We start from the raw sequence: 15,834 nt of genomic DNA, 5'->3' as shown, positions 1-15,834 counted from the left end.
TTAAGTACGCTGTCAGTTTAATAGAATTAAACACACCATAATGTCATGAAAAGGTATTTAATATGTATAAGCAAGTATTTTGAGATCCGCAGCCATAAATGTTTTGACGTGTTATGTTTTTTTCCTGTCTGCACTGCACATTTGGTAGATGCATTTTTTACACAGTTAGGCAGAATCTGATGCAAGCAAATAATTGATCTAGAAATAATTCAAAAATAAGAAATAGATTTTGAAGTATGCTTTATTTAAAGGGTCAGGCATGTGAAATCTGGAGGAAATACAATACAAATGCTAAAAACAAACCGCATAATACAGACCTTTTGCTTCTTTTATTATTAATAACAATAAATAATGAAATAATTAGATAATTAATTACACATTAATTGTAACACATGCGCCTCGCTGATGACAATTTGGAAAGCCCACATGGGTGGATGATTATTAATCCCATTTGAATGTAAAACAATGACAATAAGAGGAAGGAGGAAATGCACCCATATAAAATGCTAAGAAATTGCTCACTAGTGCGATGCACCTATGATATGCTGCTGACTATATATAAATGCCCTGCGTCCATACATAACCACACCCATTATTACAGCCAAAGAGTCAACACACAGGTGAGCAACTACAATTGTATTATTTTATGAATGTTATTTTTTTTAATCAAAGAAACTAAATTCAAAAATCTTTATGTGAATTATTATTATTTTTTTTTTTGTCTTTGCTAATGGGATTGATTTTGGTTAGTTTCACAATGTATGGTTTTACTGAGCACAAATGTATTTAAATGTATTAGTCTGAATGGAAACAAAATAATAATAATTAAAAGGAAAATCAAAAATATAAAGATTTAAACATTTATTTGTCCCAGTTTAAAAATGTTTTCTCTATTGTCGATTATGATTTTGATAAAATGTGGTTTGTGTAGTGAAATACAAATATATATATATATATATATATATATATATATATATATATATATATATATATATATATATATATATATATATTTATTTATTCCATGTTTCTGCCTTAGTGTCTGATTAGCATTCCTTATATGAGAATTGTTGAATAATTATTTATTATAAATCTTTGGTCATATATATATATATAAAGGAAAATAATTTTTTTTCAGGTTACCAAGTATTAAAAAAATATTTAAGATATAAAAATAAATCAGATTATATATTGTTTATTTTAACTGGTTTCTTTTTATATATAGAAATAAACTAAAAAAAATAAAAAAAATATGTGGTAACCTGAAAAAAAAAGTTTTCTTTTTTTCTTTTTGGAATATTGTTTGAAACTTTTCCCCCTTTCTTTAGATTAAAAAAGAAGAAAATAAGTGAGAATACCCTTCATGTAAATCTGGAGTGTGTCCATCTGTACTGTTGCCATGAATCTCTTACCATCCGCAGTGGTGCTGACACTGTGCTGCATGATCAGCTCTCTGACTGTATCAGGTGAGTTTTATACAGAAGCAGGAAACAGTTCACAAGAAATAATATTAAATCCTAGAATCCTTTGACAGACGGTGTGGTTAAAAGTATGTGGACACATGACTGTCACACATATGGTTTTTTAGAAAAAACTCTACAAACACATTGTGTTTAATTTCTTTGTATGGTGCAGATTTACAATTTCCTTTCACTGGAACTGAGAGGCATGACGATGCTTCTGTGCATAAAGTGAGCTTCATAAAGACCTGGTTTGCTGATTTTGATAAGGGTTAAAGAGCTCATATGTCATTTGGCCTCAACCTCACTGAACACATTTGGGATGAAATCGAACTCTGACTGCACCCCAGACCTCCTGACCATTGTCAGTGTTTGCTTTTGTAGCTGATTGATCACAAATCCCCACAAAGTCTTCATAGAAGATAGAAGCACATTATAAAAGCAATAGGAACATATGGGTGTAAAGGTAATTTATGGACACCTGACTGATTAATAGTTATAATAAAGGTAGAGATCAAGTTGAACCAGACTCAATTAAATAGGAGGTTGCTGGTATTGACAAATAACTGCTGACAAAATGTTCAGAATTCTCCTTTAATTGAAGGGTGCGGTCGAAAAATGAAACAAAAACTGTAAAGAAACATTTCCGGCACGTTTTTTTTTTTTTTTTGCCATTATGAAACCGAAACACTCGTGTTTGCTGAACGTATGAAATCTTCAGATAAGTAAAAAAGAAAAGTTAAAAGGGTCTAATTCTCTGTGGATGCCTTTGTTTTGTTTACCATTCTGTCTGAACTCTGTCTAAACAAAAAAACAGGAGTTGGAGAGATTCTGAAATTGAATTTCCACATGTAAACATGATCAGGATGTAAAAGTACGTAAATAATAATCACATACATCGTATAAAATCAATTGTATAGAAAATCAGGTTCTTCTGCATAGGATCAGGCCATATCACACCACCCTGCCATAGATTAGTTTCCAATAAATAGATTCCAAGTGTGTTTTATTAGATTTTACAGTAAAAAGAGAGTCATGTTTTTATACAAACCTGTGTATAGTGCATGGAAAGTTTCTTTGGCTTATATTATTTTTTGTTATTTGTATGTTACTACCGTAATAAATTGTCCGGTGGTCCTGAATTATTTATCTGAAATGTTGAAATGCAAAACATTTCTATGACGCAAATTAGAAAAGTACATTTTTTAACAAAGGCACCTGCTTAAAATGAGCCACTATATACACATGTCTGGAGGACTGTATATTGTTGTATAGTCATTGCCGTTCTTTTATTAAAATTCCTACCAGATACTACAGCCTTCAAATCATGTTGGCCCTCCAATTCCTGTAACACACACACACACACACACACACACACACACACATATTCCAGCACTGACTCTACATCTTCTTAATTAAGCATAGATACCCAAACACACAAACTCACACACACACACACACACACACACACACACACACCATTTTTAAAGACTTTTGCTCAAGAAAACAATAGGCTCACTCTAACTCTTGTTCTTTGTCTACTGCCAAGCTGTTTTTTTTGTTGTTGTTGTTGTTTTTTTGTTGCAAAAATGGATCATCCTTGGTTTGGATTTTGTTTCACTCTTTGTGAAATGCATGAACTCTGTCTGTTTTTGACCATGTTTCTGCCTTAGTGTCTGATTAGCATTCTTTATATGAGAATTGTAGAAGAATTATTTACTATAAATCTTTGATCAAGCATTGAGAAGATTCAGAATTTCTCTAATGGCCACACCTGAGGTTGTTACTCCTAACTGGCATCAAACTGTTCCAATTTATATAAATGGTCTGGAGTTTGTAGAACACGTCCATTAATCATGTGAAAGATCTTTAATAATACTGCAAGTCATGATTCTGTTCGGTTCTCTTGCTTTGTGTTCAGCCTGATTATTCTGTGCATTTTCAGATAAATGACTTTTTGCTATGCTGTGTGTTTGTACAGGATCTGAAGAGAACAGTTTGAGCCAGTCTTTTATTCTGGATGCTGTCAAGGAAGCTAAAAGACTCGTAGATGACACTTATCTGTTCTCTCGTCAAACGTGAGTCCTCACTTCTATAAGACATTGTAGTAGAGGGGAGCAGAGAGGCCAGAGGGGGAATCGAGTACGCTTTTACGAACAAAATGTGAACTATGTGAAAACTGTAAAAACAAGATCATGAAAATTAAAACATAAGAGCCACAGAAACTCTGCAGGACTGCAGCAGAACGAGAAGCATTGAAAAGCCATGAAAAGCCAAATTGCCCAATTGTCTGGATATCGCAAGTTTAAATCTTGAAAAAAACTTGTTTAAAGTTATAAAATACTAGCCTTTCAATCATAGTAGTGTTTTAAGATTATAATTTTTGCATTTCTTCTACACAACATGAGAATGTTCCAGTTTATCAACAAATGAAACAATTCACACCTATTTTCTTTCTAGTGCAAAGAGAAAAAGAACGGAATAGCAGGATGAAAAGTGTAGATCTTCCGACACAATTATTATTATTATTATTATTATTATTATTATCATTATTATTATTATTATTATTATTATTATTATTATTATTACTATTATTATCATTATTATTATTAGAGGCATGAACCTATTTCAGCATGACGCGGCCCCTGTACATGAAGCGAGCGCCATAAAGACATGGTTTGCTAAGTTTAATATTAAAGAGCTCATATGTCCTTCACAAAGAACTTTAACCCCACTTTGGGATGAACTCGAACTCTGTCTGCACCCCAGACCTCCTGACCATTGTCATAGTCTAATCTAACTAACGCTCTTGTAGCCTAATGATCACAAATCCCCACAACATATTCCTAGAAGATTGGAGCTCAATATAAGAGCAATAAGAACATATGTGTGAAGGTCATTTGTGAAAACCTGACTAACAATATACTGATATTTTGGTTATATATTGATGGTAGAAAACAAGATGTAAAAAAATTAAGCTAAACTCAAACTTCAAAAATGTTGTACTCGACTACACACTGAAATGTGAGCATTTTACATTTGTTTTTATAGTGAAGTTTTATAGCAAAGTTATGTTTTATATCTGTGTGTGTGTGTGTGTGTGTGTGTGTGTGTGTGTGTGTGTGTGTGTGTGTGTGTGTGTGTGTGTCTGAACAGGAGCCTTGACAGGGTTCGCAGGGCTGATTTCAAACCATGTGATGTCCTGCGTCTGATGAAGCAGCCAAGTCGGAAGGCACGTGAAGCCGTGAGAAGTGCAGATTACCTGGAGCAGACGTTGAGGATCATTGAAGAGAAAACACACCATGCACACAAGAGATCCATCAACGCCACAGGTTTGACGCAAATCGTACTTACAAATGACGTTCTTAGGTTGAGCATCAGCAGGGTTTATCAGGTTTCCTTCACGTACTGTATTTTATTTTATTTACTTTATGCAATGAGGCTATTTTCCCAGAAAGAGCACCTTATTGTGTTTTTAAAATGAAACTATAAACCAGTCAGGGAATGACTGTTTGTAGCTGCTATAATGTAAGTGATAACAGGAACTAGTATGTTTTATAGATGTTCTACAAAAACTATAAAAGGATAAAAAAAAATATATACAACAATATCCTTGAGCAAAATTTGAATATTTATGCTTGGAAGCGATTGTGGTTGTGCTGTTTTATGTGCAGTGTGTGTGTGTTTACCCTATTTGTATGTTCTTTCTCTCAGCCCTGCTTACTCCTGCTGACCTCGAGACGATCATGCGTCTGACTGGCTGTTTCGCTCAAACCCTGCCACCTTCATGCAGAACAACACCAAATCTTAACAAATATCGCACCGCCTCCAGCGTCTGCAACAACCTGTGAGTCTTGCATCGACAAAGGAACACACACACACACACACACACACACACACACACACACACACACACACACACACACACATTATTGCCATGTACAAGGTTTCTTCTAATACACACTGCTGTGACTTTTCAATCTATAGGAATAATCCACTTCAGGGAGCTTCAAACACGCCATTCACCCGCTGGCTACCTCCTGTTTATGAAGATAACATCTCTCAACCTAAAGGCTGGAACCAAAACAGGCTCTATAATGGTGTTGTGCTGCCTCTGGTATGCCACAATAGTATGACTTTTGAAAAATACTGTTAGGATTTTAATGTTAAGTCTCTTGATATGTAAAGAAACCAAATTCCAAACAGGCTGTACATTACAGAATGTGTTTCTTTGATATCTGAACCACAAAGCAGCTAAAAACTAGAATGGGACATTTCCTGAAGGAAATATGAGTGGTACTTAAAGTGGCAAAATGCCAAAAATTAGATGAAATTGTCCTTAGCCAGACGAGGGTTTCTAAACGTTACATGCCTGGTATTGCCACCATTTTGTGGGGGGGATGGTGCCAGTGGCGTCACATGATGTCACCTCATTATCCGCCGTTTAACTTATTTCGCTATGCCGAATGTAATGTCGTTAGAGTTTTGTGATTTTGCCTATATTGTTGGTTTTAACGCCGGCAGGTCCCCAGACCGTGCAGAGTGGTTTGAGGTGTCTGACGTCAGGGTCTACACAAGTTTAGCGATGATATAAGCTAATAGAGCTTAACTCAATTTATTTTAATCATACATTTAAGCACGCTATGGGGTTTAGGGTCTTACTAACCACTAAGCTACCACCTCCCATATTCACCTTCTGAATTTTGCAATAACTAGATAATGTAGACATATAAAGAATGGTAAAAGCTCTACTCTGTTGTTGTAGTGAACCAATATTACAATGTTTTTATTGATGGCAACTTTAAAGCACTTTGTAAGTCGCTCTGGATATTGGCATCTGATCAGGGATGTAAATATAAAAGTAAAATGCACTTTGAAGCTGGGAAAAAGTCAGTATTGTTGGCAAAATTATTCATAAACACAAATGGAAAAGTTGTGATTGCATAAGTATTCACCTCTGTTGCAGTAAAATTGTGAAACTTTTTTTTATGATAAGTCACATTATTAATTATTATGTGACAAGTTTAAGTAGAAAATCAAGGTTTAGTTATAAAAATAAATCCTTAATTTTGATTACAATTTGTTTGAGCATATATAAAACCCATAAATAACTCTCAGTGGGTTGCTGCCACCACCGTGCTTCACTGCAGGTGTGGTAGTCTCAGAGATCTTAGCAAATATTGGCCACACTGAACATAGCAAATTGTCCTGAGGGCAAAGCCTTTTTCCATTAGTTCAAGTTCAAGTAGTTTCCATTTGTAGAGAGTCTGGTTTATGGTTGATGAACATCTGAGCTCATATCTCGAATTATGGAGCTCTTCCTCAAGGTTTTTTTTCAGAGTTGTATCTAAGACCCTGCAGCCACAACTGAGTATTTTCTACCTTCTTCTTCAGGAACAATTGTTCTAATCCTCATCCTCTTTTTCATTTTTGTGTTTAAGGTGAGGCTGGTGTCAAACCGAATTTTCAGCACACAGGAACAAAATGTTGAAGGAGATAGTCAGTACACATTCCTCATCACCTTCTTTGGCCAGTGGAACGACCATGACCTGTCCTTCACCCCCGTGTCACCCAGCATCCGGTCCTTTAGCAACGGCATCCAATGTGGGGCGAGCTGCGAGCGCTCAGAGCCATGTTTCCCAATCCAAGTACATACACACACACACACACACACACACACACACACACACACACACACACACACATATATACACACATTTACATTTATGGCATTTGGCATTTGGCATTTGACACCCTTATCCAGAGCGACTTACATTTATCTTATTTATACAACTGAGCAGTTAAGGGGTCAGGGCCCAACACTAGCATCTTGACCCCTCCTCCACACACACACACACACACACACACACACACACACACACACACACACACACACACACACAAACACCTGCCACAGTCATGCACAAAAAATTTTTCAAGCAAACACTGAGCTGTGAATTCACATGTTTGAAATCAGATTAATTTTATTTTTTTTAATATTTTTCTTAGATTCCTAAGAATGACCTTCGCCTGCCCTCGGGGCCCAACAACTGCCTCCCTTTTTTTCGCTCTGCGCCCACCTGTGGCTCTGGAAATGGTGCGTACATGTTTGGAGGCGTTCCGCAGGTGCGGCAGCAGATCAACACTCTGACATCATTCCTGGATGTCGGCCAGCTGTATGGCTCTGAGGCTGGGCTCGCTCAAGAACTCAGAGACCTCTCCAATGATGCGGGCTTCCTGCGTGTCAACGACAGATTTCAGGACAACGGGCGTGAGCTGCTGCCCTTTACCAATCTGGACAGCAATATATGCGCCACACGCAATCGCATTCAGAACACCACAGGCCTGGAGGAAGTGCCGTGTTTTATTGCAGGTGGGTTTAGAACTCAAGCCCTACTGGTAAATGTCTTTAATTTTGCTATATATGTGAATATGATACACAAACATCTATAATAGAAATAGTAATTGTAAGAAAAGCAAGTGAGTGGGGACTGGATGGGAGGATTTAATGAAAAAAGGTAGCCAGGAGACAGAGCAATGCAGGGAAACCAAAATCAAAATCAAAAAACAGTCCAAAACACCAAAACCAGCAAACAGAGAAACATAGGCCGAGCAAAAACACAAAAAATGAAAAACAGTCCAAAGTCAAAACCAGGGCTCAGGGACAGAATCAGGAACAGGCACTGGCACAGGAACAGAATCAGGAACAGGAACAGGCACAGAAACAGAATCAAGAACAGGAACAGGCAAAGGGTTTAGAACAGGCAGGGCGTCAAGAGTATACTCAGGGACTAGGAAGCTGGTGAGATAATATGGCCCTGAGCTAAAGTCTTGGGTCGCCTTAAATACCGGGAGGTGCGGGAAAAAGGGCAAGATGGCCGCCGACCCGAAAGTGCGCACCGCAAAACCGGAAGATCCTGACAGCAATAAACAATGATCAAAATGGTCCTTTTATGCATAACGCCTAATAACGCAGTCACAAATAGCTAAGAATGACTGATGTGTGCAGGTGATGCACGTGTGGACGAGAACATCGCTCTCACTTCGCTGCACACACTCTTTTTGCGAGAACACAACCGGCTTGCCCGTGCTCTGCAGGATATAAACCCACAATGGAGCAGCGAACAGCTTTATCAGGAAGCTCGGAAAATCATGGGAGCCTTCCATCAGGTACAGCACATACACAGACATTTTTGAGACTTTTGTGGAATCACGAAAACAAGAAAAAAACCAATATGGTATAAAGAGACGCAGAGTCCTGTTTGGCCCAATAAGGTCAAATGTCCCATAGATTTTCGACATTTGGGCTTATACACATTGTATAAACAAAATTACTGGGACACCTGACTTTTTCAGCCATGTGTGGTTCATTCATTAAGATGCATGTGGTAAGATAAAATCTTCCCTTCACTTGCACTAGGAGAAACTTGTTCCAGCAAGACAATGCTCCTGTGAAGATATGCTTTTACATGGGCTGGAGTGGAAGATCTCTTGCTGTAGAATGCTGACCTCAGCCCTATTGAACATAATGAATTAGAACTTTGACTGCACCCCAGGCCTTCTAACCTCACCTACTGTACTTTAGTACCTGACTTTACTAACACCCTTGTGGCTAAATGAGCACAAATCTCCACAAGGATTTGACCATAAAGTTAACTATTCTCTGTGCTTGACTCACAGAAAAATATCCATGCTGTGTCTTGTAGATCATAGTGTTTAGAGATTATCTGCCACTCATCGTGGGAACGGAGGCTGCAAACAAGAAGCTCGGCAGGTATCCCGGCTACGACCCCAACGTCAACCCGACCATCGCCAACGTTTTCGCCACTGCTGCGTACCGCTTCGCCCACGCCACCCTCCAGCCCCTCATCTTCCGTCTGAATGAAACCTTCCAGGAACATCCACGTTTCCCCAGCGTTCCTTTGCACAAAGCCTTCTTTACACCCTGGAGAATTATATTTGAAGGTAAGTTAATAAAATTCATCTTTCTGCAAAACCCTTGTGGAACTACGTAAATATTATAGATACATTTTTTATCTATACTGCTTCACACCACTAGGGTTTCTAGTGTTTTAGTGGTTTAGAACATGAAATTCTGGAATTGCGAATGCACAATATGCTACTCAAGAGGTTAAAGGTGTAAAAACACATGATAAGCAACTCAATAACATGGTTAATTCTGTCAGATATATTGCTTATACTCCCAACATTTTAACAAAATCTGTTAAAATGATTGAGTTTTACCTTATACTTCGCCTCCAGGTGGGATTGATCCTCAGATTCGGGGGGTGATTAGTCGTCGGCAAAGCTGAACAAGCAGGATGGGGTTCTGGTTGATGCTGTGAGAGAAAGACTTTTTGCTTTCACCAGCAAACTCGCCCAGGACCTGGGATCACTTAACCTGCAGAGGAGCCGAGATCATGGCCTGCAAGGTGTATACACACACACACACACACACACACACACACACACACATCACAAAATGACACACTGACAGACAGAAATGACAGACAGACAAAATGACACACAACAAACAGATCGACAGAAATGACAGACAAGCAAACAGACAGACAGACAGACAGACAGACAGACAGAAATAAACAGACAGGAAAAACAGACAAATAGACAGACAGCTTCACACAGACAGGAAAGACAGACAGATAGACAAACAGACAGGCAGACTGAGAAAATGACAGACAGACAGAAAGACAAAAAAATCATAGACAGAAAGACAGACAAACAGACAGACAGACAGACAGACAGACAGACAGAATTACACTCAGACAGACAGACAGAAATTACAAACAGGCAGGCAGCCAGACAGACAAAATGACAGACAGACAGACAGACATACAGTCAAAAATGACACACAGACAGGCAGATATAAATGACAAACCGACAGACAAGCAGACAGGCAGAGAGAAATGACACACAAACAGTCATGCCACCAGACAGAAAGAACACATTCACCGCACATGTTTGAATATATATTTTTTCCTATTAGGTTATAACGCATGGCGGAAATTTTGTGGCCTGTCCACACCCAAAAATTTCAAAGAACTGGGGACTGTGCTGAATAATACAAATATGGCACGTAAACTCCTGGACCTCTACGGCTCTCCTGATAACATCGACATCTGGGCAGGAGGTATTGCTGAACCGTTTGTCGCCGGAGGCCGAGTCGGGCCATTGTTCTCTTGTCTCATTGCCACCCAGTTTCAGAAGATCCGCCAAGGAGACAGGTAATGTGTCCTCAACAAAATTACAGAATAAAATGACTACACCTGTCATGTCTGTATTAGGTTCATATGCGACCAGATGAGTTTATTGATAATGACCATTTTTTTAATGCTCATAAACAGAGTTTTTTACACAGAAATAGACAAATAAAAGACTGTTCCTTTAGTGCTTAGTATCAGGATTAGAATAATACATGGGTAATTATCTGAAGATCAGGAGACATGACTTGTTTTTCATCTCCGTTATTTCTGCACCCAGACTCTGGTGGGAGAAAAGTGGTGTTTTCACACCAGCCCAGAAAGCCGCGCTATCCAAAGTGTCTCTATCTCGCATCATCTGTGACAACACGGGCATCAAGAGAGTTCCTAGGGATGCTTTCCTCCTAAGTCGCAACAAACCAGGCTTCATCAACTGCCAAAACATTCAGGAGGTCGACCTGACTGCATGGGCGGAACATTAACAAGTGAAAGCAAGCAAGACGAAAAAAATAAATAAATCATAGTTCTAGTTAAAAAGTGTCTAGTTATTAAGAGCTGAATTGTTATACTCAGCTGTCCTCATGCTTTAGAATAGTGAAGACTGTAAGATTTGGAGATTTGTTCCAACATGAAAAACTGGAAAAGTGTCTGTGATTTGTTGTGTCCTGTGTAAAAAAAAAAAAAAAAGACAGTTTTGTAGATGTTTACAGTTCTTATAGTTCTAAATTCTGCCTACTTCTTCTACCAGTGCAGTTGAACCATCATCCCTCTTGGACCAATGGTCTCCCTGGAAACCTGTGGAACTATCTATGAACATTTTCCATCTTTATGTTTTAATTAAATTACTAGAATTGTATTTTATTTACATGACGGGAAAATGATATTTCAAAAGACTTTTTTCTCACATTGGAAACAGAATGTGTTACTGTAATCTAATTCCATGTGCTGCTCTGAGAATTATTATAAAATGTTTTTCCTGATTAAATAAGACAAAGTTGTTATTTGTCCTAAACCACAGTAGCAAGTCTGTGTAACATCAACAAAGATCTGAATGAGGTTTGAGACTCATTTTTGAATGGGTCTGAAATGGGTAAAATTTCCGAACATTTGTTATGTTTTTTGTTTACTAAACAGTTGAAATTTTAAATATCCTTGTAAAAACAATAGAGACACTTGAGAGTCCTTTCTACACTCTAATACATTCTGATGGAACCAGCAGCTCCTGAGCAATAAATTAGCTTAAAATCTGAGATCATATATTGAGGCATACATGGACACATTAATATATCCTCCACCTCACATGAATGGAGTGCTCCTATAATTTAGCATTTGGTGAATAAAATGCTCCAACTGTAGTGTGAGCTTTAGGATGGTGCGATTTGATGGTCTATTGCCAGTAGGTGGCACTAAAATGACTTTATTCACAACGTTTCCGGAGTGTAAACCAGACAATAATGTCCTAGTGTACACTTATAGACTATTGATTGTCAAATTTGTGTCAAATTGGTCCAATCCTATCTCATTGTTAAAGCCTAAAGTTATTAGTGTGCATGATTGGACCCTTCAATCACAATAACATTTTTAAAAAACTGTAGCCTAAAAAGAAATGAATGAAGGAGATCATTACTTCACTAGCAGTAAAGGCTGTATCATGATCAGGTTCTGGAGCCAATTAAGGGAATACTATGTGTGTGGCAGAATAACCTCCTGAATAACCTTCTGGTGAGGCTACATTATATCTCAAGGGTCAATGCACACATGGACACATCAAATTTCCTTGATGGGTCAGTATTGTCCGTGGAAGCCATTTTAAAACCAATAATATACAATCCAAATGTGCCCTAAGCCGCATCAGCAACTCTGTGTGACATCGACTGTGACATCACTGAATGTGGTTTTGAGGCAGAATTTGAGAAGAAAATGATTCGGAACGAGTGTAAGAGGCTTCTATGGGCTCCATTACATTACAATTCCACCCTGGAACACATTCTAATAAAACAAATAAAATATAGTTGCATGCCTTTCGATCCCAGGTGCTATTTTATGGTAGTGCTTTTTAGTATTTTAGATCATCCTTTTCTCATTTACAAGGCTCCAACTTATGCTTACATTCAAATCCAGTGTAAAAGTAGTAGAAAGTGTAAACACTGGATTCGCAAGAGACTCGGATTGTCTGCGAAGCTATCTACGGGATAGTTATGAGGTGGTTTTACAAGGTTTTAAGACTAATGGTGCTAACTGGTGCTATTTTGACCACATTCGTTACCACGTGTGCAATTTAATCACGAACAACAAGTTAGAACAAAGAGCAAACGTGAAATTCTGCATGAAACTGGGCAAATCTGCCACTGAGTCGTCCGAAATGGCATATGATTGACATACAGCGATGCTGCAATCAGTCATTCGAGGTGTTTTGAATGACACGCACGCTTTAAAAGCGGAAGAACATCACTGAAAGACGATGAGAGATCAGGAAGAGCTTCAATGACCTCAACCCCAAAAAATTTCGAAACCATTCTGGAGCTGGTGCATGATGATTGTCGGAGAACAATCCACATGATCTCACTTCGGTACCCACCCTACTTACCAGATTTGGCTCCTGCAGATTTTAGCCTTTTCTCCAAGATGGAGATCTGGCTTAAAGGTCGGCATTTTGACACCATTGCGGAGATCCAGTGCGAATCGCAAGAGGTGATTGAGACACTTCAAAAAAAGACGTCCGGGACATATTTCAGAAGTGGCAGGAACGCTGGAAGCGCTGTATTGCTGTGCAAGGAGACTATTTTGAAGGTGATAGCATGCAAACCAAGATGAATAAAGTACTTTCTTGTCAACAGAGCTGCTCTCGAAAACTTTTTAATACCACCACATATAATGACTAAAGTATTTCTGCACCGTTCTCGTTTATATAGAGACATGACGAGGGTTAAATCCCACTGCACCACTATCAGGATGGTAGTCAAACGGCATTATGGGTAATCTACTCAATCTACCGCTTGCAGAAGTGCCACACTGAAAATGTCTATAAGGATTCGTGTATGTCATTTAGCGCCTATTGTGGTTTCACTGTGGAATATTTGACCTCGCAGACTAAACTTTGTTTCTCCAGCTGTCTCTCATGACTGGATCTAATACCGTCCACTGTCACCCCATTCTAGCTCTGTGAGCCAAACACTGCTGCTTCGCTAAACTTTGCAGGCTTTCTGAAGTTCTGAAGATCACGTTTGGTGTTTATGTTTCACTCGACAGCAGTGCTCAATCAAAGCATGATGGCAACCCGCTTTGTATTCTTCTAAAGAAAACGACGGCGAAGAGAGATTTATAATGCACAAACTGAAAAAAATTAATGAATCATAATCTGCCTGGAATTTCAGAAATGCTCTTGAATTTAGTTCAAGGAGGAAGTCCCTGCTCCAGATTTCCTCCTGAACTCCTCCTCTGGTCTCGCTGTGATTTCTTACTGAATGCAGCATACACGTGTGGAGTGCCACGTAGGCCTGTGTGTGTGCGTACGTGTGCGTGTGTGTGTGTGTGTGTGTGTGTGTGTGTGTGTGTGTGTGTGTGTGTGTGTTGAGGTTTCACTCGTAGACTCTGAGTAATGGAAACCTCCTGTTTATGCAAGAAAAATCAGTCTGTGTAGAACTTCTATTTTACTGGAACTTTCAAATTATGTGGTATAGAACAAGACACAAAGCCGGCGTTAATTACAGCTCATTTCATTACCTTTAGTCTTGCTGCTGGTGTTTGTTTGCAAAGTGTCAAGGAGGTTCCACAGACCACTGAGAGGAACATATATATTAAGGAGGCAGGTTAGGAAATAATCAGAATGGGACACAGAAAAAAATATTTCATTATGAAAACAGATTAGTAGAAAAAAATGCACAAAAAAATTGTGTGGTTTTATTTCCTAAAACACTCAACACTGCATTAACCAAAATCAACACAACAGCCTCTTTAACATGCCAGAATAAAACAATGATCAAACAAGTCAGTAAAATAAAAAGTCAAAGTAGTAAAGCAATCTTTCTAAAAGGGATCTTCAATTTACCAATAAAATAAAACGTCACTAGGTTTTGTAGGTAACCCTAGTTCCCTGAGGGAACGGGAGCTGCGTCAAAAACGCTTTGGGAACACCTTGCATTGTTCACGCTTTGAATCACATGTAAAATCTGGCCAATAGGCAGTCATGAAGTCATTGGCGGTCAACGTCTCACAAACCAGGAAGCTACAAAATGGGAACGCAATGGGAGCGACATCAGAGTATGGCACGTTGACGCAGCTCTTTTTCCCTCTGGGAACTAGGGTTACCTACGTCACCGAGTGACGTTCCCTTTCAGGAACTTCAGCTGCGTCGAAAACTCTTTGGAAACTAGTGTCCAATCATGCCGTACTGACCAGTCCCTGCCTAGTGTGTCTGAGCACAACCTGCATGCAGGACAGAGGAGCCAGGAGTGGCTCTGATGTCGAAGTCGTAAAACCTGACAAAGGTCAGCGGGGTGGACCAACTCGTAGTGTTACAGATGTCCTGGAGCAACACTCCAGCGGACCAGGCCGTAGAGGCTGTCATACCCGCCATACCCCATGGAGGGAGCTCTGGAATAGAGAATGGTCTATACTACCTTAGTAGAGAGATCAGCTGCTACGAACTGCACCCCCTCAGGGGCCACAGCCACAGCTTCCATAACTCTGGGCAGGGGTGAACCAGGGTTCCCCCTGTCTGTGAGAGGAGATCCCTCCTGGGAAAAATTTTCCAAGGAGGTCCCTCAAGGAGGGACATCAGGTCCGTAAACCAAGGTCTGCCCGGCCACCGAGGTGCCACCAGAAGGAGACGAGCTCCTCCTGGTGGCACCTCAGTGGCCGAGACACTGGACCTGATGTCCCTCCTGAGGGACAAAATATTTTCCAAGGAGGTCCCTCAAGGACGGACATCAGGTCCGTAAACCAAAAAATTTTCCAAGGAGGTCCCTCAAGGAGGGACATCAGGTCCGTAAACCAAGGTCTGCCCGGCCACCAAGGTGCCACCAGGAGGAGACAAGCTCCCTCCTGGCGGATTCTCTCCAGAACTCCCAGGAGCAGCGCGATAGGGGGAAAGGCGTACAGACATAGCCTTGGCCATGTTTGCACCATGGCGTCCAGCCCCAATGGGGCTGGGTATG

At 39.5% G+C, this 15,834-nt stretch overlaps 1 protein-coding gene across 1 annotated transcript; it reads left to right on the top strand.

The window, feature by feature from the left end:
* The first annotated feature begins 519 nt into the window (after nucleotides 1-519).
* Nucleotides 520-11,695, top strand: mpx (myeloid-specific peroxidase). Its single transcript, XM_046860359.1, is given in 14 exon segments — nucleotides 520-620; nucleotides 1,329-1,466; nucleotides 3,442-3,538; nucleotides 4,617-4,792; nucleotides 5,175-5,307; nucleotides 5,448-5,577; nucleotides 6,902-7,108; nucleotides 7,470-7,833; nucleotides 8,470-8,630; nucleotides 9,167-9,425; nucleotides 9,723-9,758; nucleotides 9,761-9,892; nucleotides 10,465-10,702; nucleotides 10,959-11,695. Coding segments are annotated over 13 exon segments (2,202 nt in total). The 5' UTR covers nucleotides 520-620; nucleotides 1,329-1,399; the 3' UTR covers nucleotides 11,161-11,695.
* Nucleotides 11,696-15,834: the final 4,139 nt, after the last annotated feature.

This window comes from Silurus meridionalis, chromosome 11 (genome assembly GCF_014805685.1).
Source record: "Silurus meridionalis isolate SWU-2019-XX chromosome 11, ASM1480568v1, whole genome shotgun sequence".
NCBI lineage: Eukaryota > Metazoa > Chordata > Actinopteri > Siluriformes > Siluridae > Silurus > Silurus meridionalis.
This window is presented reverse-complemented; position numbering and strand designations above follow the sequence as displayed.